Source organism: Caloenas nicobarica, chromosome 15, assembly GCF_036013445.1.
Source record: "Caloenas nicobarica isolate bCalNic1 chromosome 15, bCalNic1.hap1, whole genome shotgun sequence".
NCBI lineage: Eukaryota > Metazoa > Chordata > Aves > Columbiformes > Columbidae > Caloenas > Caloenas nicobarica.
In genome coordinates this window covers 7,426,373-7,452,981 of record NC_088259.1, presented here as the reverse complement: position 1 = coordinate 7,452,981, position 26,609 = coordinate 7,426,373, and the positions used below count along the sequence as shown (strand labels likewise).

The 26,609-nt window shown below is 54.9% G+C and overlaps 2 protein-coding genes across 3 annotated transcripts in view; one reads left to right on the top strand and one right to left on the bottom strand.

Annotated features, from left to right (window-relative positions):
- The first annotated feature begins 1,894 nt into the window (after positions 1–1,894).
- On the top strand, positions 1,895–9,939 carry BLCAP (BLCAP apoptosis inducing factor). Its single transcript, XM_065645634.1, has 2 exons — positions 1,895–2,041; positions 8,280–9,939. Exon 2 carries the CDS (start codon positions 8,363–8,365, stop codon positions 8,624–8,626), a length of 264 nt encoding a protein of 87 aa, XP_065501706.1. The 5' UTR covers positions 1,895–2,041; positions 8,280–8,362; the 3' UTR covers positions 8,627–9,939.
- A 5,699-nt stretch (positions 9,940–15,638) lies between these two features.
- Positions 15,639–26,609, bottom strand: part of SRC (SRC proto-oncogene, non-receptor tyrosine kinase) — a 28,009-nt gene continuing 17,038 nt past the window's right edge. For both annotated transcript variants that reach the window (XM_065645429.1, XM_065645430.1), the window contains exons 3-13: positions 25,675–25,924; positions 25,384–25,483; positions 21,659–21,757; positions 20,843–20,946; positions 19,500–19,649; positions 19,104–19,259; positions 18,796–18,975; positions 18,639–18,715; positions 18,136–18,289; positions 17,776–17,907; positions 15,639–17,344 (exon numbers count right to left, since the gene is read on the bottom strand). In XM_065645429.1, the coding sequence (XP_065501501.1) occupies positions 17,136–17,344; positions 17,776–17,907; positions 18,136–18,289; positions 18,639–18,715; positions 18,796–18,975; positions 19,104–19,259; positions 19,500–19,649; positions 20,843–20,946; positions 21,659–21,757; positions 25,384–25,483; positions 25,675–25,915 (1,602 nt within the window). In that variant the 5' untranslated portion in view covers positions 25,916–25,924 and the 3' untranslated portion in view covers positions 15,639–17,135. The remainder of the gene's footprint in view (positions 17,345–17,775; positions 17,908–18,135; positions 18,290–18,638; positions 18,716–18,795; positions 18,976–19,103; positions 19,260–19,499; positions 19,650–20,842; positions 20,947–21,658; positions 21,758–25,383; positions 25,484–25,674; positions 25,925–26,609) is intronic.

The window sequence follows — 26,609 nt, the reverse complement described above, 5'->3', positions numbered from 1 at the left end:
TCCCTGCTTGTGGAGAAGGACGCCACAGGGCTGGGCGCTCAGGCTGCTCACAGCCGCAGGACTGCTGCTGCAGCTCCGCCAGCCAGGCTTCAAGTGCAAGACGGAATTTACAGAAAGCCAGAACTGCAACCAAACAAAACCCGAGCGAGTGTGCAGCTCCCGCAGCTGTGCAGGGACAGGGGGAGGCAGCCAGGAGTCTCAGGTGTAATGATCCACATTCCAGTTTGCAATAGGATTTGAAGACCTCAAGTTGTTTCAGGTTGCATCCAGGATAAATCCTGCAGCCATTGGCATGTGCCAGAGCAGCTCAGAGCGGCCATGTACCCCAGCAAAGCCTCCGTGCTGCAGGCGTTCAGTGGGATCCAGCAGAGACCCCCAGGCCAGCACCCATGGGTGCAGCTGGCACCACAAGCCAAACCAGCCCAAAACAGTGCAAGTAATGCAGCACCGCTGCAAACCCAACCGTCACTTGTGCAGGGAAAAGGGTCCCTGTGCTGAGCACGACAAGGGCACCCTGGGACCAGCCAGAGCTGCCACCAGCCAAAGGCCATTCCTGTGCGGTGCCATAAACCAGGAATTTAAACAGCCCGTAAAGAGGTTGGCCAGGAATAACAGCTGAACAGGAGGGAAACCATCCCGGGCTGGATTCACACTTGCCTGGCCATCAAGGGAGTCACTCTTATCACAAACATCAAATGCATGGGCCAGCCAAGTGGAAAACCCTGCAGGAAATGTGGGTGAGCCTTCAGCCATGACTGGATGGTTTTTAAACAGCTGGGAAACCCCAAAATCTTGGTGTTTTAGGGGTTTTTTTTCCCTAGACTATTTCTCTCCCTTCCCTACGTGGCCTCCTTGGGAACCTCACCAGAGCTGGGCACGGCTGAGCGGTGCCTGCTCACCTGCTGACGGGTGTCTGCAGAGAGAGGGGCTGGAGCTGGAGTGCTCGCAGCAGCCTGGGCTTTGCTGCCAGCCCAGTGACACTCGGCCGGAGGGCTGCCAGCAAGCGACATGAAAACAGAAGTGTTTAAGGGGAGAGGCCGTGGTAGCATCTCTGCTCTAAGCGTGAGAGGCAGCACCAGGGACTGCACAATGGGTGGTGCACAGGGCTGCAGGTGCGCACCCCACTGCAGCACCAAAAACTGGGGGCTCTGCAGGGCTTGGTCAGCAACACAAGTGCACTGCCATGGGTGACAAGGGAGCAGCATGCAAGAAAGCAAGCCCAGAAATAGTATCCAATGGAACGCAAGAAAGCATAGACTCAACGTGTCACACAGTGCAAACACCGTGCATGAACAGCACGAACGGTGTGCAAGGATACGTGCCAACTGCATGCAATGAAAAGCCTGCAAAGAGCATGCAAGCACATGTAAAGCACGCAAGAAGCAGACGGCCCTCCAGAAAATCATGCAAGCTGCACGCAAACAACGCAGTGCCGTGCGACATGCAAGAAGGCAGGCAAACAGCACGCCGCACAGTGCGGAGCAGCACTCAAACAGCTGCAAACTTCTGTATAAACGGCGTGTCACAGTGTGCAAACCGCCTGCAACGGCGTGCGAGCACCTCCCGTGCAACGCCGCGCCAAACCGGCCTGCGAGCAGCATGCCACGCGGTGCAGAGGAGCGTGCAAACGGTACTTAAAATAATAAAAATAATCATCATTTTTTTTCTAACGCTCAAAACACCACCGGGCGCAGGCGCGCCACCTCCCCGTCGCGCAGGCGCAGTGCCCGCCGCGCGGGGCTGCCCGTGTCGCCGCCTGACAGACAGGCGTTTTCCCCCGCTCCCCCCACCCCTCCCAGCCCCGCCGCCGCCACCGGAGCGCGGCCCCGCGGCGGAGCTGCTGCGCGGCGGGGCCGGGCCGGGCCGTGCCCGGGACAGGCGGGCGGCGGGCAGGCGCGGCGGGGTCCTGCCGGGCGGCGGCGCCCTGTCGGGGCGCGCAGGCGGGGGCGGCCCCGCGGCCGATCCTTCGCTCGTCGGGGCGCGGACGGGCCCGCGGCGGAGGCGGCCCCGGGATGGCGGCGTGAGGCGGCGGCACCGCGCCGTGAGTACGGGCCGCGGGCCGGGAGCGGAGCGGGCCGGGGCCCAGCCTGCCTGCGGGGCGAGCGGGCCCATCGAGGCGCGGCCTGGGCGCTGCGGGCGGGCACGGGCGGCTCCGCCGGGGCTGGGGGTGACGGTTCGCGAGGTTTGGGGGCCGGAGGAAGCGCTCGGGGGGGTTCCCGCTGCGGTGGTCACAGGGAGCCGGGTCCAGCCCACCGGCAGCACCGGAACATAGATTATCACCAACCTGAGAGGGAAACAACAGCAGCATCTGCTTCCCCCTAAAAAACTCCTTTTCCTCCCCTCTGTAGCTCCAGCCTCAGGGTCAGGCACATCTCACAGGTCACTATGCACCATCCCAAGGCAAACCCTGGCCTGTTACTGCACACAGCAACACAACCCTGACATCCTTTAGTCCGGCGGAGAACTCGGCGCTCCCGGTGCTCTCCGCCCCGCCCCGGGCACGCTGAGCCAGCTCCTCACCTCGCTTGCAGCTGTTCTGCTGTACAAACATTGCCCGTTACATCCTGAACGCACAAGTGCAAGAGAAGATGAAAAACAAAGCTCTCAAATGCAGTCTGCAGCACACCAAACTCCTACACTTCATTACCCCTGTACTGACACATCACGACTGATCTTGAAAATAGTGTCACAGTGGAGTAACCTCTGGCTTTCCAACCTGTGTGTCGTAACTCCTCAGAGCCCCCCGCCAATATTGCATCTTCGCTACTCTTTACCTGGCATGCAGAAAACAGGCCTGCATCAGGCTGCATTCAGAGTGCTGAAGCCTGTTGAAGGCACAAAAGGTTGAGAAATGATCCAAAATTAAAGGTAATTATGTTTTTCAGGGAACTTGCAGTGGGCTTGGAATTCATCATCTTTGGCAGTTAAACAGAGGCAGAGGGCAGGAATGAAGACCACTGAGAATTAATAAATACATACAAACAAAAGTAGCAGTACATCAGATGACAACTGTTTATGTTGACATCTCTTCCCACCACTGAGCTGACATAAGGTTCTGCTCCTATGATTTACTGTGCAGAGAAACGCGGATCATTCTGCTGCTGTCCTGCTCACAGCTGGGGGTTTACTCACCCTGGTGCTGTGCGTGCACTGCACTACCTCTGGACACAGGCTAATTAATCCCCCAGTCAGTAACAAAGCTCAGTTAGCAGCTACGGAAGTGATGAAACAAGTGGCTCAACAGAGAGCCTCTGCTCTTCATGAAATTAATTGCTTTGGTTTGTCTCTAGCTTGAGAAATCAGAACGCTTTGTAACCCCGAGGCTTGGTTAGTCAAGGATTTGTGGCTCCTTTGGAAACTGTTCGCAATTATATCGCACCATTGCTGAGCCTACATCTAGTGTTCAAGGCACGAATTTATCAAAGACTGGGGCAAGGCCTTTGCCAAAAATTGAAAACTTGCTTCTTCCAGCTGAGTCATACCAGCACATAAAGCTTTGAAAAAGTAGCGGCAAGGCCAAAAAAACCCTGAAGAAGGTTAAAACCCTGATATTGCAAATAGGCCTTAAAGGTTGAACAGTTATGGTTCCTGGGTTTTTTAAGAGAAAGGGTTGGCATCAAAAAGCTGGTCTGCTGTTGCTTTTCTTAGCTGAACTCAAACTCATGACTTCATAGCTCTTTCACTTATTTTTTTTTTCCCCCAATGCTTTGGATATCATAATTTTTAGCAGCTGTTTTGGCTGCTACGTGGTGTTTGAGAGGTGGTTTTGAACCCACGCTGGCAGCATGAAGCACTACCCACACACATCAGTTCAAGTTCTGTGGCTGTGACAGGGTTTTTGATTTACACGATTTTACGCAAACTATACTACAGGTGAACCTTATAGGTAAGAAACTCAGTGCAAGTCCCTGAGGTCTCTTAAGTTTATGTGCACTGTGCAACTTGAGAGATTTTTATCTAGGTAGCACAGCTTATCATTCCCAAGCAGAAACTTTGACTTCCGGGAAAGGAGGAGATTGGCACCACCACCTGCCAATAAAAGCGTTACTTCATCTTTTACTGCAGACCTTTAAGTGACTGTTTCTGTAGCACCTGCTGGGGAAGTTCCTTGCGGACAGTACTGGCTTAATAGCTGCCTTAGTAAGGTCTGAACAAGCTTACCTTTTAAGTGATTAGTGAAAGCTGGCTGATTATTCTCCCCTGTCAGGTAAACGAGCTGTTAAGGAATTAAGACATTCTTGAGAAAGGCGCAGACTTGGTGTCAGCATACCGATAGAACCATGTATAAAGCCTACAGTGTAGGAACACCTCTCAGCCTCTTAATTGCTGAACTGGCTTGTAGAACATCAAGTAACAGCTTGCTAACTCAGATTTATTCTAAAGTGTAACTGATCCATTGCAAAGCACTACAGACTTGTGCTGTGCTACTCACTTTTGACTTGTCATAATTAAAGTTCTGTTTCTGGCTGTAAAGGTGTGACACTACCCTCGCGCTGGAATTTGAAAATCCTCCCAGCAAACACACACCAGTGGGACCTGCTGGTTTTGAATAGTCTCAGGAGGGAAGATGACAGAAGGAAGGGCTGTGAACACAATGGAAGCCAATTAAGGAGCATGTTGAGTACTGGCGTTTGCTTACTAACAAGGTGCACAGGGAACCTCTCCAGGCTGCTCCCCTGCCTGCAGGAACTGGCAGGGAGGTGGTTCTGGCAGCACAGGGAGATCAGACGGAACTGTGGAGTGCTGACCGCGGGGAGAGGAGCGGGAGCATCGCCTGCTCGCTGCTGCCGAGGGGTCTGAAGCGAGTTCAAGCAGCTCTACGAGCTGTAGAGGAGCGAGAGGAGGCAGCGGTGGTGTGGTAAAAAGGAACATCTGGTAAACACAAGTGGCTGCCAAGTCAGATGACTGGAGCAGGAGCACGAGAGCAGTCTGCAGGGTGGCAGGACAGCAGGCTGGCCGGGGAAGGAGATGAGTCAGGCAGGGGAGAACAAGAGCAACTGGTTGAGGAAAAGCAGGATGCGGTTGTGAAACTGGGAGCTGGCAGAAGTACTGTTGGGCGACAGGTTGTTGTTTGCCCTGGGATGCGGTAATCTTTAGCTTGGATCTCGAGGAGGGGACAGAGAAAACAAGGTGGGAATGTCTCATTTGCAGGTTTCACCTTGGTTGAGATCTAGGCAAAACTGAATATTGTTGTGGCTTTGAGAAGTACTGCCTGTCCTGGGCACTAAGGGGAGTCCCTGCTCCCTGCTCAGTAGAGCTGATAGCAGGAGATGCTGTTTCTCTTTGCTTGATAGCATGGAAAGAGCACTTGGACTCATTGCCAGCTGTATAAAGGAATCTCCAGTGAAAAGCTAAGGCCAAGTACATATATCACTAGTGGAAAGTCCCTTGACGAAGACAGAGCTGCAGAAGTCCCAAGTCTTAGGTACTTTATCTAGGATCAGTTGTGGGATACAGCAGACAAAAGGTTTTCAGCCTTTAATTGGTGGCTAGTGAAGGGACACATGAAAACATGAGCAAACTGACTACAGATACAAGACTGACTGACTGACCATCTGCACTTGCTCAAAGTCCAAGAGGTCTGCTGGTTGAAGGGCATTGTCATTGAAACTTCATAGTTAAAATAAGCACTATTAAATGGTTCTTTATCCTGCAGAGCAGTTGCATTGATTGCTTTAAGCAACTGGCTCTTGCAGGAAATACCTATATTTAAAAATGGGTAACTTGTTCCAAGATGAATTTGTGTTTGTAGGAAGTGTTTAGGTAATGCTTACACACTTAGAATCAATTTGCTGTTCAGAGCATTATCATGTAAGTGTTTGCTGTGGTGAGGAGGCCAGATTGTGGAGTGAAAAGTAGCAACATCATTAATTAGAATTATACTCTATAACTGTAGTCAGTTGTAAAGTTGGGGGCCAAAGGCTCAATAGCAACACACGGCCTAATTTAAGCCAAGAGATATATAACATTAGTCCTGGAAGATTCTAGAGCTTGGTTCCAGCCTTGTGCTCTTCTGATGGACCCATCATCTTAGGTTGGTTTTTATCCATTTCTTTAGCGACAGAAGGCCCAAAGCAGTTGTCTGTAGGCATTTTAAACTAAAGCTTCAAGAATGGGTGACCCAAAGGCTGCAGCACATGTCCAGCTGCAGAAGTCAAGCTGATGTGACTTCAGGGCTGGATCTCACACAAATAGGACATGATGTGTTTGCAGTGATTTGTACTGCTCAGAGCTTGCGAGAGAAAGACTGTGGGTAACTTCAAGGAAGGAGCATTTCAGGAGGATTAAGGCAGCTGCATTTGTTTGGTACAAAGTGGTTATATTCAATGCAGTCTGAACTAAAGAGTTGGGTGGTGGAGTTTAATTACCTTTCTGTTCAAATCTTTGTTGTTAAATCTTTTATCTCTATTCTTCCGCTTGGAAAAAAAACATGTCATCTGCCACTTCTGCAGTACTTTTACTCCAGAAACATCCAAGTGATTCACAAAGGCGAGCAGGCAGCATGCTTTGTTATGGAATAAATAATCCTTATTTCCAGTTTATAGATGGGCAAAGCAGGCTTGGGACTAGACTTGCTCTTAAAGATTTGAGTGAGCTGCACAAAACAGTACTAGCATCGGGAGTTTTTTTCCTTTCACTTGACTTTATCCACATTGCGATGTAAAATAACTTCTTCCTTATTCTTTGGCTGCTGAACTGCAGCTTAGTTTTACTAATTGAACCCCAGCTGCCCTCTCTGCTGGAGACCACTCTCTTGCAGGAGCGCCAGCACAACAGACTTTCCCCAAATACTCTTAATCTCTTTGCTCTGGTGGAGATCTTGGCTTGCATTCTCTCCAACATTAAAGCAGATCCTGCTGCTCAGCACAGGGCACGGCAGCATGCTCCCTGCTTCTGACAGAGCCGATTGGTACCCACGAGCTCACAGAGCTGTGAGACGAGTCTGACCTCAGTAGTTTTTTTGGAAGAGAACCATGTGTGGTTTTCTCTTGGCTTTTCTCTGCAATCCCTCCCTCTCCCTTCTCCAGGAAATCCTTTCTCCTGCCAACAGGAGTCAGCGGAACGTGCTGTTTGTTTACCTTCTCACTCCTTCATCCTACTAACCTTCCCACCCCCAGTGTAATCCTGACAGCCTCAGCTCAGCCCGTCACCCTTCTGACAGAGCACTACTCAGTTGAGTATTTTCAGACAACAGGATTGCTGCAAGAAGCTGCTCTGACCGGGCTCCCAACAATACTGATATCTTCTAGCATGACCTGCTGTTGCCACCCCAGACTGCTAAACTCCATTCTTCTGCCCCCTTTCAACAGTTCTGGCTCTGTAAAAACCCCTATAAAGCATTTATTATTTTCAAAAAACGTCTGAAATTCTTGGATGAAGATGCTTGTACTGCTTAGAAAGAAAAAGCCCATAAGCTTAGTGTAGTTGATGTGGTTACTAAAGGTAGAAGTGTGTTTTCTGGGCTTGCAGTGTGCTGCCTTCTCTGGTTAGAGAAGCCCTTAAAGCTCACTGTTTCCACAGGGTTTTATAATAATCTAAGTGAGGAAATCCTGTGTTGAGAGCACTTAGGAAAATTGCCATTTTGAGACTGTTCCCTCTTTGATCTATTCACATACTTTGTCTTATCTGACTTTAGCTCATTGGCAAGGATTATGAATCCCATAAGCAGGGACTGCCCTCCCCTTTGTTTTGCAGCCTGGACACTGTCGGGGCATTCCTGGGTAGCTATATGCATAGCTTGAATTTTATGCTGTCCCACTGGAAGGCTTTATAATGGGTCTAGTGCCTGGGGAGGAAGCAGTTTGTGCGCTTGATGCTTCCGAGACAATTTTTGCCCTAATGCTTCTTTGTAGTACCTCATAGTTTACCCCGTTGCATTTCTTTATACCAGCACTCAAGTCTTTGGATGGTCTTGGATAAATCCGTGCATAGGGAAGGCTGCAGCAGTTCATTTTCTGTTCCATTTCCCACTCTACCTTTCTGTTCCTGCACTATATTAAAGAACAGGGTCTCACAACTTAGGCTTTTACCCAGACTAACAGAAACAGAGCACACAAGGGATACACTTCTACACCAGCAAGAGATAATCCTGTCCCTAGCTGGGTGGTTCAGAACACAGGAAACTTTCCACCAGCTCTGGGACACACCAGAATTTAGTATTAGGAGTTCAAGCATCAGCACGCAATGCTTGGGAGTAAATTAAGCTGTATGAGAAGAAGGTCTCTTGATTTTTTTTGCTGTGTTTCTCTAACAGTCTGACATTTCACCCCTCTCTACAGAAGAGCCCGCCTGAGGAGCTGCTGGAGCCTGTTCTGGATCCCATCTGATCGCTGTTGCCACCAGGCCCCAGCCAGCGGCCACCATGTACTGCCTGCAGTGGCTGCTGCCCGTCCTGCTCATACCCAAGCCTCTCAACCCAGCGCTGTGGTTCAGCCACTCCATGTTCATGGGCTTCTACCTGCTGAGTTTCCTCCTGGAACGGAAGCCTTGCACGATTTGTGCCTTGGTCTTCCTGGCAGCTCTGTTCCTCATCTGCTACAGCTGCTGGGGGAACTGCTTCTTGTATCACTGCACAGGATCCCAGTTGCCAGAGTCAGCTCATGATCCCAGTATAGTGGGCACCTAGAAAACGATAATCTTCTGGACTGCTGAGGGCTCGTTTTGCTTTTGAAAAGGGGGCGGGCTAGGGAGGAGGGAGGGAGTGTTAGGCTTGTGACTGGAGTAAAACCAGCCTGTTTCCTGTAACTGTGTGTGGACTGGTGTGGTAAATTCCTCCCACTGCCTGTGAAATTTGACTTGTTTACTGTGTGAACTCTGGCAGCGCCACCTGCTTTTTTGGAAGCAGAATTTTTTTTTTTTCTCCTCCTTCCCGTATCACCGGGAACAGACACCAGCCCTCCTAGCAGAACTGGTGGAGGACTGAGCTGCTGGCCCCTGCCCAACTGTCACACGGTGGTGGAGTTGTGTGTCACTCACTTGTCTGCATTAGGCCACGCTGGTCTAACTCAGGGCTCTCGGCCCGCTGATTCTGCTCGAGTAGCTACAAGATTCTCTCCATCTTTCTCATCGTGGGGAGCCAGCCTTCCCACCTTGCTGATCAAGGGCAAGCTCAACAGCTCACAGATGCACTTGGCCAAAAGCTGCTGGAGCCAGAGGCAGTTGAGTCACCTCCTCCTGCTCAGCCTGCCAAAGAGATGCGTGCACTGCCGAAGTGCTTTCTGAACGACTTACGCTCCAAGATCACAGCCTGAAAGCCTCAGTTATGCTGCTGCTTTTATAAAGCCTCACCCGTAGTGGAGACTGTCTCTTCCCCTCCTAGATTTCCAGGGTTTACCAAGGTGTTGACTGTTGGGATGAAGAACTGGTATGCTGCAAGATGTGGGGTTGTGAACCTCACCCTACAAATCTCATGCTAGTCCAAAAGGCCGGGTGTGGGCAGGGCAGGAAAGGGCCCTGAGGTGGAGGCATGGCTGGAAGCCCTAAATGCTTCAGCAGTTTTCTGTGATAGTGTTTTTGGGGCCGGGGGCGACCAAAGGTGCTGGTGCTACTGACTGGAGAATGGGAGAGGCTCACGGGGTGCCTGGGGTCTCCAGCTCCCCTGGCAGGGGCTGTCAAGAAGCCTGGGGGGTGGGGGGATCAGTCCTACAGCCACAGCTGTGCAGAGCTCCACACATTGCACTGCAGCCACAGCTCTTGGGGAGCCCAACCTGGGGCAGGGGTTCATTTGCTAGAGGTTAACACAAAACACCGTCTCTAAACTTCAAAGGTTTCCCTCCCCTTTGCCATTTGTCTTTACTTCAGTCTGGTAGTGGAGAGCAGCAGAAGTGGCTGTTGCTGTCCCCAGGAAGTTGGAGCTATGAGGTTGTGAAACTTCCAGAGTATTGTTTGTTCATTGCACAGCTGTTCAAAATGTTTAATAAAGCTTTATAAACTTTGGTCTATGGCCTCCTGCCCAGTATGATGCATTGGCTGCTCATTGCGGGTGCCTGAGCCCGGCAATCATGCGTCTCTGTATTGTTCTGTTCCCAGCACAATAACCCCGGAGAGTCTCCAGCAAAAGGCAGAGCCTGTTTGCTCTGTAGCTCCCAGTACTGACTCTTCTTGTTAACTGTTTAACCTGACCATGAGCACACTAGGAACCACACTGGCGATTCCTAAACAGACTCATCTTACAGCACAGGAGGTGGTTTCTGGTTGTATCTCTGCACTTATGTGACAGATTCCCCTCCCTTTCCTTACCGCTTATGAAATTAAACCACAGAGCAGTGTCCCGAAAGCCGCTAATCCCCAATGTTGGCAGTAAAAGTGTTATCTGCCAGGCACCTACGCAGCATAAGCCTATCCCACAACACCCATGTCTGCCCGACCTGTCCAGGGACCGGGCTGCAACCCCACTGCCCCGAGCTGGCTGGGGGACAGTTGGTTGTGTCAGCCCTTCACCAGCTTTAGCCACGACCCCTTGTAGGACCAGAGGTAGAAGGGGGACACACAGCCAGACATGGGACTGTTGGGTCTGACTGCACCCAGGAGCAGAGAGTTCAAGGGTGCAGGAGCTGAAACCAGCCTCCTCTACCTGTGCTCCTAGCCCTGAAGACCAAGTCCAAGTTGGAAAGGGTTCAGGTCATATCAGTGTTTACATATTTTAAAAAAAGCGTGTGCCACATCACCAGGAATAGATATGACAGCTCTGTCACCTGTCAGGCCGAGGGGAATCCCAGCAGCTGTGATACCAGCCACAGCATAAACAACAAATAGAAAGGAGAGGGCATGTCATCTGCAACCTATGGCAAGACTTGTCTGTACTCTGAGCAACTTTTAAGTGTAAATTTACTTAAGCTCATTCCATTAGTTCTTTTAAGAGTACGCTTTTATTGCTTACTAGCAAAGTTGCACCTTACAGTCATTTAAATAAATCCTCGCCACAACACCAGACAGTCCCTTGGATGAGGGCAAGCCCTGGCTTTGTACGTGGGGTTGGAGCCAAGCCACCGCTGCAGGCTTCCCCTCCTGCGAGACCCAACTTGGAGCAAAAAGCACTTCAAAAGAGGGAGGCTGCCGGTGTAGCGACAGGAGAGATGTCGGCAGACTGATGGGCAAGAAAACTAATTTTTGCAACCCTCCCAAATACAGATAAAGAGCACTCTTTGATATGCACGCAGCCCTCCCCAGCACACTGCCTTACCCTCTTGAAGGCACCGAGATACCATCTTCATTTTAAAGACAGAAAATTAAAGCAACTTTATCATGGTCAGACAGAAAGCCTCAGGCAGAGTGAGGAACCCAACCAGGTCTCACATCCCATGCTAATGTCCTGCTTGTCCTCTGTAAAGGGACCGTGAAAAACCAGCTTGCGACTGCAGAACAGGTCAAACCCGATGGCTTTGGAAAAGCATTGTCACATCTTCCCTGCCTGTGCACCATGGAGTGGCCTGAGCCCGCACAGACACAGCACCTGTGCTCTCAGGCCTTTTGCCCTGGTCTCAAGGAGGCTCTCTGCCAGAAGAGCAGAGAGGTGACTGTCCCCGGTATCCTGAGGACACCAAGGGGTCTCTGCCTGGGGACCACACCGGTGGGCAGGCACTACAGTAGTGACTCTGAAAGCAGTGGGGTTTGAAACACAACCGCTGCGTTGTGCCAGGTCCTGTCCAGCCTGGACACTGCCCGCAAGCACTTTGGCGCAGAGTGAGTCTCATCACCTTGCGGTGTTGTTAATATAAAGTGTCCATCTGCCTGGTGCTCCCTAGATACAGGGAGCAGGAGCCTTAAGCTGTTCTTTTGTCTTTCCATTTGAAGGAGAGATCGTTTTCTAGGTCACATAACAGATCGGTGACACAGCAGGGTCAGGAAAAGATAAGACAAAAACCAAACCCAGGCTCAGATCCCTAGAAACAGAGAGACAGCTCAGGCAATTCCTGGGGTCTGGGGGCTTCTCGCTCCCCTCCTCACCACTCACCAGGGAGAGGCAGAATCCCCAAGACAAGCAGCTGGGACACTACAAGGCTTCCTGTGGAGAAGGTTTCCTGTGACCACCAGGCTGGTGTGGCTTTTTGAACCCTGGATCCGCTGGACAGCCACGTCAGCACATCTCATTCCAGGGGCTGATGTTTGGCTGTCGAGCTCCCTAGCACAGCTTGGGGTGCAGGTGGGGAACCAGCGGTCTGGGGCCACCACAACCACCAGCCCACTCTCCATCCCCAGATCTTGCTGGGTGATTAGTGCCTCCTGCCCTGACGCTCTCCCCGCTTACCCTGAGACAACACAGCTTATTAACTCAGCAGCAGACGGCAGAGGGAGGTTGATCCCGCTGAGGAGCCACGTGGGCTGGGAGCACCCACCGGCGGGCTCAGAGAGGCAGCAAAGTCCAGGGCGCAGCCCTGCTGCTCAGAGCACCAGCCTGCCATGGCCTCCAACCTCATCCCCTCATGCTGGTCCAGCCAAACCCCTGAGCCAGGGAATCCATGAACATCACTCAGCACCACAGAGAGCCCTGCCACTGCCCTTTGGTTTTGCCTGCCTCTTGCTCCTTGCCCCAGGGTGGTTTCCTGCCCTCAGTAACTGTAGGAGGTCAACTACACATCAGGTAAGGGCTTTAGCTCTTCCCTCAGAGCCTGGAGATTAACCCCTGGCAAGAAGGTTTTGCTGCTCCTCTGAGCAAAGGCAAATCCTCAGGTAGCAGGGCAAGGGAGGACGGATGGCTCAGGTGCCACCCAGACCAGCTGCTGGGGCATGAGACCTGGGTGGCTGAGTCTGCAGGGGACAGAGACAAGCTCTGTCCTCTGACTCAACACATGCCAGCAGCCTCCTGTTCACCCAAGAGCCCTTCAGCTGGGTCTGGGCTATGGGAGAGACCCCAGACCCACAGCACAGCCCAGGATTTGCTCTGGGGCATCCTCACTTTGTGGCTGCCCCTCACATACAAGCATTTATCCTCCGGGAGACTGGATCAAGGGCCAAGATTTGATGTGCATTGGGGAAAGTGAAGGGTGATCATCCTCTTTGCTTTCCCCAAAGCCAAACAACAACTCCTTCTTGCCATTTGAGAACCCCACTGCCAGCACAGACTGCCCAGCACAGAACCCCAAACCTCCTCATGAGCCCCACTGTGGGGGCAGCCACCACCCCCACCCTGACACCCAAATCCTCTCCTGGATTTACAGGGTGAAACACGAGCACGAAGCAAACAACAAGATTAAGTCCTTAAAGGAGACATGTGGTGCAATCCCCAGGAGCTCCTGCCTGCCTCAGGCTGGGGACGCCTGGCAGGGGCTCCCTCTGGTCCGAGGGGACCCCGGCAGCAATTCCCACCTCACACCTGGCCCAGCAAACCTCTGCCCTCAGTCACTTAATTACTTTACAGAAAAGCAAAACATAAAGCACAAAACATTGAAGGTGATAGAACTGACTCACCCAACAGCCCGAGAAGGAGGGAGCAGCCGGACCCGGGGGGCTCAGGGCACCAAAGCCCCCCCTAGACCATGATGGTGGTGGTGGAGATTCATCGTCATCAGCCACCTTGCTTTCAGATGGCCCATTCCCCCCAGCACTGCACTATATATCAATTACTTAATCACCAAGTGAGGGACCCCAATCAGCACAAATTATCCTAATGAAGCAGGCCTGCTACTTGCAGTTGCTGATGAAGCAGATTCTGCTGAAAGGGGAGGGCTGTCCCCATCCTATTCCCACCAGCCCAGCTGGTGGAGGTTGGCAGTCAGGTCTCCTGGCTTTGGCCAGGTCAATGTGCACCCCAGGGTCACCGTGTCACCCACAGCCCCGCGGGGGCCAGTGCTCCTCGTGTGTGACAGGGACCCAGGTGTCCCCACACGCAGAGGCTGGGACGCAGTGATAGACGCAGCATCGTCCAGAAAAAGCCTCTAAAGCACCAGGAGCCACCCATGGGCATCGTACACTGTACAGGAACCACCAGCTCCTGTAACAGGGTGCTGAGTCCTCTCATACATGAGTACACTTTTTTTTTTTTTTTTTCCCCTGTGAGGTCTGTTTGTATTTAATTATCAAATTGCAAAGTATTTACATCAACAATAGTTTCAAAGCATCTCCACCCCCCACCACCCACAAAGCTGGACCTTTTCAGGTTTTTTTTTTCCCGACCTTTTATTATTATCCAAAAAAAAAAAAAAAAGCTAAATATTTTACTTAGACACTGAAAAAGGCAGGTGGGGGAAGAGGGGAGCTGGGAAGAGAGACACAGATCCACATGTTCTCTGCATAGTCGGTTGGAGATCGTACAAAACGCTGTTTAAAAAAAATTATAATGGCAGAGGAGAATAACTTGTAGGGCAATATTGACCCTGGGAAGCCAAAGAGCACCCTTAGGTGGGGGCTCCCCTCTGGAGCTTATTGGCTTAAAAAAATAAATTGGCAGACAACAATGGTGATGGAGCAGAGGCTCTCGATCCCCGCTGCAGCTGCAAGTCTGGAGATGCTGGATCCTACAAAAACCGCTGCACAGAAACACGGATGGACACACAGACACGCAGACACACAGCCCCAGCCCTGTGCAAGGAGGTTCCTCTGGGATCACTTCACTGTCCTCTGCCCTGAAATGTTCCCAGCACGTCTCCTTCATTAGAGCTTGCCAAAAGCCACAGGGAATTAAGCCAGCCGGGGGTGTTCCTTGTGCCGAGGGTGTGTTCCTGCTCTGTCACTTGCCAAAAAGAGCCAGAAAATGGAACCGCCAGGGCAAGCCCATTCTCGTCCTGCTGCGCTGGTGCAAGACCCTGTATGTGCTGCGGACAACCAAAGGGCAAAGCTGAACGTGTGCTCCTGCCTCCTCTCCCCAGCTTTCAGATCAAACCTGGCTTCCGCATATTACAGTTTTAAGAGGTTTCTCCTGGGGAGAACAGGAGAACTATGGCCCAGGCCACTACTCAGACTGGGACAGGACTTCTCTGGCAGCACCGATGGGGACACAGCATCCGATGGGTTTGGAGAGTCCCTGCCCAAACGCAGAAATGCAGGTAGAGCAAATCTGCTAGGCAGGAGAGGAGAAAAAGCTCCGAGTTCCCAAATGATGTAAAAAAAAAAAAAAAAAAAAAAAAAAAAATATCCATCAAACCAGTCGCCGTTCTCCAAGCCAGAAAAGACAAGATCTCCCAAGATCTCTCTGTTTTGCTAAAGAGCCCATTCAAGCTGATTTTGAAGGTTTTACTCATTAAAAAGGTGTCACCAACCAACCAAGCGAGCACTTGGTTCATAAATAAGTGGCCAGGGAGCTGCGGGAGGCAGCGGCATGCCCAGGCCCTGCGCCAGGGGGGTGTTGGTTTTGGGGAGGAAAGGTGGTTTTGGCTGCCCCCCTGCCCACACTCGGCTCTCACCCGCCTTTCATGGGACACTAGCACCACGGTGGGGGCTGGCAAGAGGTGGTTTGGGTCTGCTGCCTGCAAGGGGGCTGTGCTGGAGGGAAACCCCATCCCACAAGCCCTGAGGAGGCAAAGAAAACCCACTGCCTGGGGACCAAGAGGTGGGCGAAGCCACTGGCTCCCCTTCTCCAAGTCCTTCCTGGTGGTGCGCACCAGCACCCTGGCCCCACAGCGCCCCCACCCTCCAGCCCCCATCGCACCCCCTGGTCCAGGAGAGCATCCAAAGAGCTTCCAGGTCTTTCTGAACGAGGGTGCCTGGGACCCCAGAGGTGCGGGAGCAAAAACCTCGTGAGCCACCGTGGTGAATGGTTTCCAGCTGTGTACAGCCCCAGGAAGGGAAAAAACCAACACATGCAACTAAGTCAATGTCTGGGAGGAGGGGGGTGCTGCTTCGGGGCTATGTACAAAGCAGGTGCTGGGTGGGAGAGCGCAGGGGTCCCGGGGTTCAGCCCCATGGGCACCGACACCCACTGCCAAAACGTGGCTGAGGGCTTCGGGAGCGAGCGGGGAGATGAGGATGCAGATGTCTCCCGGGTGGGACAGCGCATCCCGGGACTCTCCTGCACGGTGACAGCCCGTGGCTGGGGATGCTGCGGGCATCACAGCCCAGCGGCCGAGACACAAGAGGTGAGGGGAAGGCAGCTAAAAACGTACCTGGTGGACAAAAGCATCCGTGAAAAATGGATATTTCCCCCAAAACAGTCCCACACCCTGAAAACCCACCTGTGCCATGCACCCAAACCCCATGGTGGCACTGGATTTGTCGACAGGGCCAGCCCAGGGGACTCTGCTGCTGGGAGAGCTGGCAGCGGAGCGGGCGAGGTGGCTGGGGGGTTGTGGTGCACCTGCTGGGGGGCTCTGGGGCACCTCCCAGGGGACCAGCTGGAAGACCAGGAGCGCTTGGTGGCAGAAAGCGCAGTCGGGGCGGTGGGGCTGCCCACGGGCAGGGCAGGGCAAGGGCTCTGCTGGCATCCCCCGTGCTGCTCCCAGGAGTGACGAGATGGGTCCCTTGGGGGCACAGACACAGCTGGAAGACTTGAACGCACACCCACGTGCTCCCACAGAATGGTGATGGTCATTGGAGCCACGAACACCCACATTTCATGCCCTGGTGCCCGCTGGCACGACTCAGCTGCAGAGCCCTGCTATGGCATGGCTGGAGGGATGCCTGGGGAACGGGGACCGCCAGCGTCCTGCTGCCACCCCACGCTGGCATCACCGCCCCAGCACATCTCCCCATCCAAACCAGCCAGGGCTTGCACCTTCCCTGGGGCAAAAGGTCTCTGCCAGCATCCTCAGGAGAACTGGAGCCAAGGGGGAAATGGCAGGGAGGGTGAAGGGGCAGGGAAAATTGTGCTGATTTAGAAAGGGGGTGCAGGAGGCCAGGGCCACATGTCCCGGTGGAGGGTGCTGTACCCCAATTCCTCTGGGCTCACCCCAGAGCTGCCAGGGGGGTGGAAAAGTTCTCCCAAAAGCCAAGTCTCTCAGCAGGAGATGCTCCACTCGCCCTCCTGAGCCGCCAGTACCCGCAGGCTCCTCTTGCCAGCGGGATGGCACCACTTCGTTAAACATGGGCCAGAAGTCTTAATGAGCGGCAGGGGGACTCAGCACCTCCCCTGGCCGCGTCCGGAGGCGATGCCCCATCCTGCTCTGGGGCCGCTCCGCAAAAACCGGCCCCCGGGTGGGGAGGCCAGCCCTCGGCGCCCCGCGGCGAGGACGGACACGTCCCTGGTGCCAGGACGAGCTCCTGGTCTATAGGTTCTCGCCGGGCTGGTACTGGGGCTCTGTCGAGGTGAAGTAGTCCTCCAGGAAAGCCTGCAGGTATTCGAAGGTGGGTCGCTCCTCTGGGTCTTTCCGCCAGCACTGGCACATGAGGTCGTGCAGGGACTCGGGGCACTCGGGGGGGCAGGGCATGCGGTACCCCCGCTCCACCTGGTCCAGCACCTCCCGGTTCACCATCCCTGCATGTGGACAGAGGAGATGTGGCGGTGAGCGAGAGCAAGGCCAGATCCTGCACTGCACCCTGCCCGGAGAGGACACCGAGGGCATCCCACTGGGACGAGCCTCACAGGCAACCGTGGTGATCCAGGGAGGGATCCCCCCAGCCCAACAGCACTCGTCCCTGTCACCTTGCTCAGGGACAGAGGAGCCGTGACCCTGCACCCCAGGCAGGCTCTGTGTACCTTGCCCCAGCAGGACAGGATCCAACCTGGGCAGGGGTCCCTGCCGCAAGCGCACCCTCCATGCCCACATCCCAGGAGAAACTGGGAGCAGTTTGCTCCTCTGCAAAGATGGCTCTGGGGGCCATGAAGTGCCTGGGGCGAGCGCTGGGCACAGGTAGATGGTGCCAGGGCACCACAATGGGTTTTTGCCGGTGGGCTCCAGCCCTCACCTGGGTATGGCACTCTGCCCTTGGTGGTCAGCTCGGTCAAGAGGATGCCAAAGGACCAGACGTCCGACTTGATGGTAAACCTGCCGTACAGAGCAGCTTCGGGGGCCGTCCACTTGATGGGGAACTTGGCACCTGGATGGAGAGACAGGGTGAGGGGCTGCTCCTGGCCCCACGGTGCCCGAGGACACAGGGGCTGCAAGTGTCCCCAGGGGCTGTGAGTGTCCCCAGGATCGCCACGCAGCCAGGGCCATGTGCCGCCTCGAGATGCAACACACAGTCCTGGGGACCAGCGACCACGGAGGGACCATTGCTGTGGTTGTCCCCTGCCTGGGCAGGGTGCCAGCAGCCCCGGGGACGCACCTTGCCGAGCCGTGTACTCGTTGTCCTCGATGAGGCGTGCCAAGCCGAAGTCAGCCACTTTGCACACCAGGTTCTCCCCCACGAGGATGTTGGCTGCCCGGAGGTCCCGGTGGACGTAGTTCATCCTCTCCACGTAGGCCATGCCGGATGCGATCTGTGGGGACCAGGACACGCGGCAGTGAGGCTGGTGGGGTGACATGAGGGTCCCCGGGGAGCGCCCAGCACCGCTGACAGGAACGGCTCCGCGGTGGAACCCAACATGGGGTACGGGAGCAGCCGGTTGCTCAAGAAAACCCAGGTAGACACAGGTTTGCTGGCCAGGGAGAGCCGGCAGCAACGGGAACAGGTAAAATGATGGTCCCTGACTGCAACCCAGCTCCAGGCTGAGCACACAGTGGGATGGTGGCACCCGCAACCCAACAGCTACAACAGCCCAGGGAGGTGCTGGGGCAGCCAGTGCACTGGGAGGGGGATGCGGGAGGCCCAGGGACGCACAAACCCACCTGAGCCGCCATATCCACGAGCTGGGGCAGCCGCAGGTACTTGCCCATCTCGCCCTTCAGGAAGTCCAGGAGGCTCCCTGCGAGGAAGACCACGGTCACGGCAATCCGGAGCAGCAGAGCCCCTTGACCACCCCCCTGGCATCCCTCCTGCACTCACCCTTGCTCATGTACTCGGTAACGATATAAATGGGCTCCTCTGAAACCACAGCATAGAGCTGAACCAGCTTCTCATGCCGGAGCTTCTTCATGACCTGGGCCTCCTGCAGGAAGGCCTCCGGGGACATGGTGCCGGGCTTCAGTGTCTTGATCGCCACCCGCGTGGTGCCATTCCAGGTCCCTGCGGCACAGGACACTCTGCTCAGGACACATCTATGGGGCTGTGCCCCCCGCCTGCTCCCCCCACTCATGTGTCTGGGGAGAGGATGCAGGTGGTGACATGGAGGGGACAGCGGGAGCGATCCTTACCCATCCACACCTCTCCGAAGCAGCCCTGCCCCAGCTTGACCTCCAGCCGCAGCGATTCCCGGGGGATCTCCCAGGCGTCCTTGGCCAGGCCTTGGGTCTGGGGCTTGGACGTGGGACAGACATTGGTGAGACGGTGGCACAAGCCATCGGCGTGTTCTAGCACAGGAGGGGACAACACCAGGGTGACACTTGGGCATTTAGGCATGTGATGCTTCACCCCACATCTTCCCTGCAAAACACCTCAGGGACCCATAGCCAAACCCTCACCCTCCTCCCTAAAACCCAAGCAGCTTTTCACCAGGGTCCCCCCGCAACTGGTTTGGGGACCCCCAGCCCCATGCTGGCTTCCCAGCAGTGTCACCCAGGGTGTAACCCAGCCCCCGAGGGGACACCCACTGGAGTAATAGGCCACCAGCTGCTGCAGGCTGTTGAACTGGGTGCGGGAGGTGATGTAGAAGCCACCGTTGTCCAGCTTGCGGATCTTGTAGTGCTTCACGTTGAGCCCTTTGGCGTTGTCGAAGTCGGAGACGGAGAGGCAGTAGGCACCTGCGGGCAGGACCGAGGAGATGGGGGGAGATGCACCACAGATGGGTGCTCCCCATGGGGTGGGGATGGGCATGGCGGGGAAGGACTGGGCAGCCAAGAGCCAAGTCAGCGTCCCCGTGGGACTGGGAAAGTGCTAGTGAGGGGCGTCATCCCCTTCAGCCCCCAGGGACAAATAAAAATCCAGCAAAGAGGGGATTCTGAAGGAGCAGAGGGGACTGGATGGGTGGGGGGAGCTGCTGACCCACAACCCCAGCGTCTTGGCATCTCAGAGAGGAGCCAAGGGGCTGGGGGGCCAACTCCCCCCTCCACAGACACCACCATGGGCAGCGCTTTGGGTGCCCATCTCTGCTCTACCCACACAAAAGCAACACCGGGGCCTCAAATAACGAAAGGGAAGATAGCTGCTGCTGCTTGAGTGAAATGTTTCTACCGGAATAAAACAAATAATGACAAGTTTAAGGCATCAAAACAGAAAGAAACCTCAAGGAGCTTTTCCCAAAGGTGTATTTGGAGCCAAACTAAACCATGTTTCCAAGTAAGAAACAGCAGCCTCAGGCAGCCAAACCGCGAAGATCACAACTTGCACTTTCGGGAGGCACAAAACAAGTATAAAGAGTTGTTAGACTTGAAAGAAGTACCTAAAAATTCATTACTGCCTTTGCCTGGTTGCCGAGGGAGCACATGTTCAGGATTTTGCCGCTATGTAAGGACCAGGAAAAACTAAAATCATCCAAAAGAACAAAATCAGGAAATAGAGCATCCTGCGTAGTGGTTCTGCCAGAGCTGGGGGGACACAAGCTCCCACCCTGCCATGAGCTGAACCACCTCTCTGAAGGGCAACTGATGGGCAGGCAGCAGTGGGAGAGATGTGGCCGTGCCCCCCAGCCCTGCGGGCTCAGTGGTGTCACAGCACATTCAGCACAGAAATGTCACCGGTGATTTAACGGGTGCATCAGCACCCGCTCCCTGGGACTGGCACGGGAGACCCTAAGGGACTGTCCGTGCTGAGGGACATCGCTCAGTGACCCCAACATCAGCTCCTGGCTACAAGGTACGACTCTGCTCTTCTCTCTCCCTGTGCACCCAAGCTGGGGGAACCGGGACTGCGCAGAGTGACCAAGGGGACCCCCACACAGATGTCCCCCCAGCCCCCGGGGGGCTCCTCCTGGCTGGCTCACCCCAGCCCCACTCACCTTTCGTGGTCTCACTCTCCCGGACCAGGAAGGTCCCTCGGGGGTTTTCGGGGTTGAGCAGCAGCCGCTCGGACTCCCGGCGAGTGATCTTCCCAAAATACCACCTACAAGAGCAAGATGCCCACTCAGCACCCCGCACTCACCGCCCCCCTCCATTGTCAGGCCAGCCCTGGCCCCCCCACTGCAGATTTTGGAGACCACAGGCTACACCTCCCAGGCTTGGGCACCCGGGGTGCGCAGTGCCCCTGTACAGTGTGGGCTGAGCATCGCCAGAGGAGCAACCCTGCATCACAGACCACGAAACGCCAAGTGAGTGAACTCTGAAACCTCCCCAAACAAGGGGCTCTGGGGACCCCTGAAGCCCCTCGAGCTCTTGTTGGGGGGGATGCCATGCTGCTGGCTGGGGACAGGCTGTGGGGATGTGGCTGGCACCTCCTGCTCTGGGACTTCTGGGCAGCTTCGCCCCTGCCTGCTCTCCCTGTGTGACGGTCACCAGCAGCATCCTCACGCACAGATGTGCGTCCATGCGGAAGAGTGAAAACCAGACCAAAAGCATCAGGTCCACCACGGCCCCGGCTCTGCCACCGTTCATCCCTCCACCACGCGCGCATGCTGCACCTCTGTGCTTCACGGGCCTTAAAGAAAGGCTGGAAAATGTTTAAGGGGTTTGCAAATTCAAAGGGGAAAAAATAACAAAAAGGGAAAAACCCAGAATGCTTTCAGATTTTGCCCAGGAGAGGGGCAGGGGGAGGTGGGGAGCACTCAGGGTGCATTTGCTATCGCTGGTCTTTAAACTGTCTCAAAGATGGCAATTACTCTTCAGCCTGGATGGAGTCTGAGGGCGCGACATAGTTACTGGGGATGTAGCCCGTCTGTCCTGTAGTGAGGGAATGAGCCAGCCACCAGTCACCTTCCCTGCAAGAGAACCAAAACACACTCAGTGTGAAGCCAGGACCACCCAGCCAGCCCCTCTCCTGCCCGCAGCGCTGCGGCCGGGGGGTGAGCCCACCAGGAAGGGGTGCAGCCCCCCAGCTTCCAGCCAGACCCCAGCCAGGAGGGCTCCTGCCCTTTGGGCCAGCCTAGGGTATTAGCCACCCATCTACATATGGGATGCTTTAAAGTTAAATTGGGCAGGGCAGCCAGCGAGGCAAAATACCTCTGGAGCCAAATGAATGTGAACAGGATCTGGCTGGAGGTTGAGGGGTGTCTGGGATCCAAGGCAGCGGGGAGCAACAGGGGAGGGAGGAGAAACAGGGAAAAGCGACAGAATGATGGCAGCAATTAAAAAAAAGTACCAGGAAAACCCAAGAGATGGCATTTGTTAAACAGGCTGCAGAAAGTCCTGAAGTTTGGGCAGGGTGGGATGAGACCTGCCCTGCAGCGATGCCCGCCTGGATGTGGTGAGCTCCATCCAGGCTAGGCACATCCCTGGCAGCCCTGGGACGGGCATCCTGCCTGGCCACAGCCCCTGAGCTTCCCTCCAGCCCCCAAAACGAGCCACACACCCCCACGGTGCTGGCCCACGGCCCCCAGCACAGCTCTGCCTTGCTGAAGCCCCCAAAATCCCGGGGCTGACCTGCCATCCCTCTTCCCCTGGGTATGGTGACCCCAAGCATGTCCCCAGGAGCCTTCTACTGCTCTGTTCTCCTCCCCGCAGGCTCCAGCACAGGACGCGGCAGGAAAGGACAATAAATAGCGAAGAACAAGAGGATGGCGGGAGGCAGCTTCCTCTTCCCTACGGACAGTGGGGCTTCCTCCCACCACCCACATCTTCTCACCCATCAAAGACAGAGTCACCTCATTTATCCTGACCACGAAGGAGATGAGGCTACGGGAAAAGTGCAGATCCGTGGGAACGGCTTCGCAAGGATGCAAGAACTTGGCAGGATGACCTCCACAAACACTTTACAGAACAACCTTAATAACCTCAGTCACCACTGCAAGACCCCTCAGACCACATCCAGACCCGTCCCTGACCCCTGCAGATCTGTAAACCTCCATCCTTACTCCTGACACACCATCAACTTGTGACTTTTGCTTGTCCCAGTGATGCCTGGAAGCAGCTGGGAGAAGACAGACACAGCCCCTGGCTCCCCGCACCAATACCAGGGAAAGCGGGGACCCTTCGGGCATCTCCCCCCACCCCAAGACCTGGGTTCTGACGCTGCCCAGAGCCCATCCCCAGCCTTGCAGCAGTCTCAGCCCATATTTTAACTTCTCCTGGCCCCAGCACATCTCATGGCAGGTAGCTTAGGCTCCCCAGCCAGAGCTGCTGCCCCAGTCACCTTTACCGGGGTGGCTCCGAAGGGGACAGGAGGCTGGTTGGGCTCCTTTCCCACGGGATCAGGGTAAACGTCTGCTTGAGAAATGCCCAGCTTTTGACTTGTGGCTTTGTTCCAGCTCAAGCTGCAAGGCTGCAAGCTGGGAATTCAGCAAAAACAAACTATTCAAAAAATGTCTCAGCAGGGAAAAAAAAATAATAATCATCATCATCAAAACAAAGCATTTCAACAGTTCCCTGCACAATCTTACCCAAAATACCCTACCACATCCCTGCTGGCTGCTGGCCGGCTGGCAGGAGACCTCCTCCCACTGGAAATGGTACCACGGGAGCCTTTCTGCACTGGGGTGGATGGATTGGGCCCCTCTGGGAGGCCGAGGGTCACTGCAGACAGCCTGGGCATTGCTGGGATGCAGGAACAGGGAGCTGAGGGATGCGGAGGCTTCTCCTCTTGCCCTGTGTGACCTCAGCCCCGGCAGAGCAGCTGAAACCCACAGCCACCCTGCAAAGCTGCTGTTGTGCCCAGGACCCATCAGCCCTTCCCAGGCTGAGCCCAAGACTCCTCCCCACAGCCCCCGGGTGCTGTGCCCTGGGGGAGCCCAGGGGAAGGGGACATGGGACATGGCACGCCTGCCTTCTGCTGTCCCCACAGCGCGGCAGCCCGAGCTGCTCCTGGACCATTCGAGCATCTCTGGGCATGCCCTGACCCTTCACTCTGACCCAGCCTTTGACAAACAGCACAAGAGGATAAAAGTACGGAAACCCCAGAAGTGATGTAAGGCATAATGAAAAAACCTTAATATATGGGCCCAGTCTGGCCCCGCAGCGGGCAGAGCTTCCTTCATAACAGCCCAAACCAGAACCCAAGCCTGGGGCTAGCACACTGCTGAGGCTGTGAAAGCAAGAAGCACCAAACTCCCCAAATTCAGGCTCTCCCTGGAGCATTGAAGCCCTGCACATCCTGCACTTCATGGATTAAATGAATCACCATTAATAAACAGTGTTGGAACAAAGAGAACAAGGATCAGATTGAAAACATGCTTGTGCAACACTGCTCGACCACTGCAGCAGAAATATCACCCCCAGGATGTCCTCCCATCTTCCCATGCTTTGACTTTGCAAAGCTGTTGGGGTGCTCAGGCTGGAAGGCAGCAGCAGAGGGGCCAGCGGGAGCTGCAGAGCCCGGAGACCATGGGGCAGTGCTGGGGACGGCGGCTCTGCCCGTCAGGCCACCAGCGGTGCAGCCAAAGGACGCTGCAGACCAGGCATGTCAGAGCAGAACACACGCGGGTTCGATACAGGATCATGTTTAGGAGCATCTTCCAGCTTGTGCTGCTGCCTTGCTCCACCTGGCAAGCGATGGGTGTGCTGCTATGGCCGGGGTGGAGAGCAAACAAGTGGGAGTCAGACCCCTAAGGAAGTGCTTGAGTCCCCTGAGCCACTCACAAAAAATAAAAATAAAATTTAAAAATGCAAAAATAAATGCAAAAGAAAGGGCAGGAGGGAGCAGAGAGCCAAGTGAAAAGGGACTGCAGAGGGGTGTGGGTGCAGACGAGGAGAGCGGGACAGGTCCAGAGCTCCTGGGTGCAGACACAGCTCGGGATGGAGCAGTTCCCAGCATGGGAAGGGGTTCCCTGCTCTGCCCTGATTGCTCAGGTAGGACAAACCAAACCAACCACTAAACCATTGGGCAACCAGATCCTCCCAGCCCTGCTCCACCCAACCTAATATGGGCACCAGACGGGCTTTTATCATTTAAGATCATTAACGATAATAATAGTAACAATCTGTGATACACACCTGACGTCCACTTTTCTCCTAAATGACAGCATGGCACAGAGGAGAGAAAAAAGAGTCAAGAGAAGGTGAGATCAGAGACACCGTGCAAGCACAGGGGAGAGCACCCGTGAAATTGAGGAGATGTGTCCAGCCAAACGAGAGGGAGCTGAGCACTGATGGGGACAGGGGACCAGCGGGGACACAGACCCTCATTGGAGGGCATGGACTGCCCAGCAAGGAGGTGGCTTGGTGACCAGGCTGCAAGGCAACAGTGACCAGCAGCAGGGCCAGGAGGACGTGGAAGCAGGCAAATGATTGCCTCCAGTGCAGATGCCCTCAGACAAGTCCCTGCAAGTTTTGTCACATCCCTCTATGAGCACCCGTCCCCGGGTAGAGCTGGTCCTGCTGGGGCTGGGTTTAGTGGGGGACAAAGGTGGCAGCTCACCTGCCTGGGCTTGGCTGCAGGGATGGGGACACTCACGTGTTGTTGACGATTTGTAGGCGCTCTCCTTTCTTGAAGGACAAGTCCGTTTCGGTCCGGGACTCATAGTCATAGAGGGCCACAAAGGTGGTGACGCCACCTGCAACAGAGACCGCTCAGGATGCGCAGAGCCGCGGGACCCTCCTCTCCCCACACCCTCCCACCGGCTGACAAGACCGAGGCCCTCAAAAGCAGGAGACCCCGCCACCATCAGAAAAAACTGGAACCAAACCCGCAAAGACCCAACCAAGACCCCCCCCAACACCCCGGTGAGCCCCAGCCCACACCGACCAGCCAGCGCCCCGGCACGCTGCGGCGAGGTGACCGTGTCGGAGGTGTTGAAGCCTCCGAAGAGCTTGGACTCGGCAGCCGTGGTCCCGAAGGAGCGGCTGGGGGTGCGGTGGGTGTCGGGAGCAGCCGCCTTGCTGGGTGTCTGCGAGGCCGGGTACCCCCCGTGGTGGGTGTTGTCGGTGGGCTCCAGGCTGCGCCGGCGCTGGCTGGCGTCTTTGGGCTTGCTCTTGCTGCTCCCCATGGTCCCAGGCTGGAGGAGACAGACACATGTGCTTCTTTTATTATTATCATCATTATTATTATTATCATTATTAAGGCATTGAGGTGCTGGAGAGAGTTCACAGAAGGGCAACAGAGCTGGTGAAGGGGCTGGAGCACAAGTGTGATGGGAGCAGCTGAGGGACCTGGGGCGTTCAGCCTGGAGAACAGGAGCTGAGGGGAGACCTTCTGATCTCTGAACTGCCTGAAAGGAGCTTGGAGCCAGGGGGAGGTTGGTCTCTTCTCCCAAGGAACAAGTGATAGGATGAGAGGAAACAGCCTCGAGTTGCACCAGGGGAGGTTTACATCAGATATTGGGAAAAATTTCTTCATGGAAAAGGTTGGAAAAGGCATTGGAACAGGCTGCCTAGGGAAGCAGTGGAGTCACCATCCCTGGAGGGGTTTAAAAGATGCATAGATGAGGTTCTTAGGGACATGGTTTAGTGCCAGTGTTGGTTTAACAGTTAGACTTGATGATCTTGAGGGTCTCTTCCAACCAAAAGGATTCTACGATTCTGTGATTATTTATTATTATTGCTGTTATTATTACGCTGCCCAGGGCTTGTGCAACAGACGCCTGCCCACTAGGAAACAAAACAACCTCTGGAGTCTGTTCAAGCATCAGCTGCTGCAAAGTCTGGCCATCCTGCCCTTGCCCTGGGACAGCATTGTCCCTC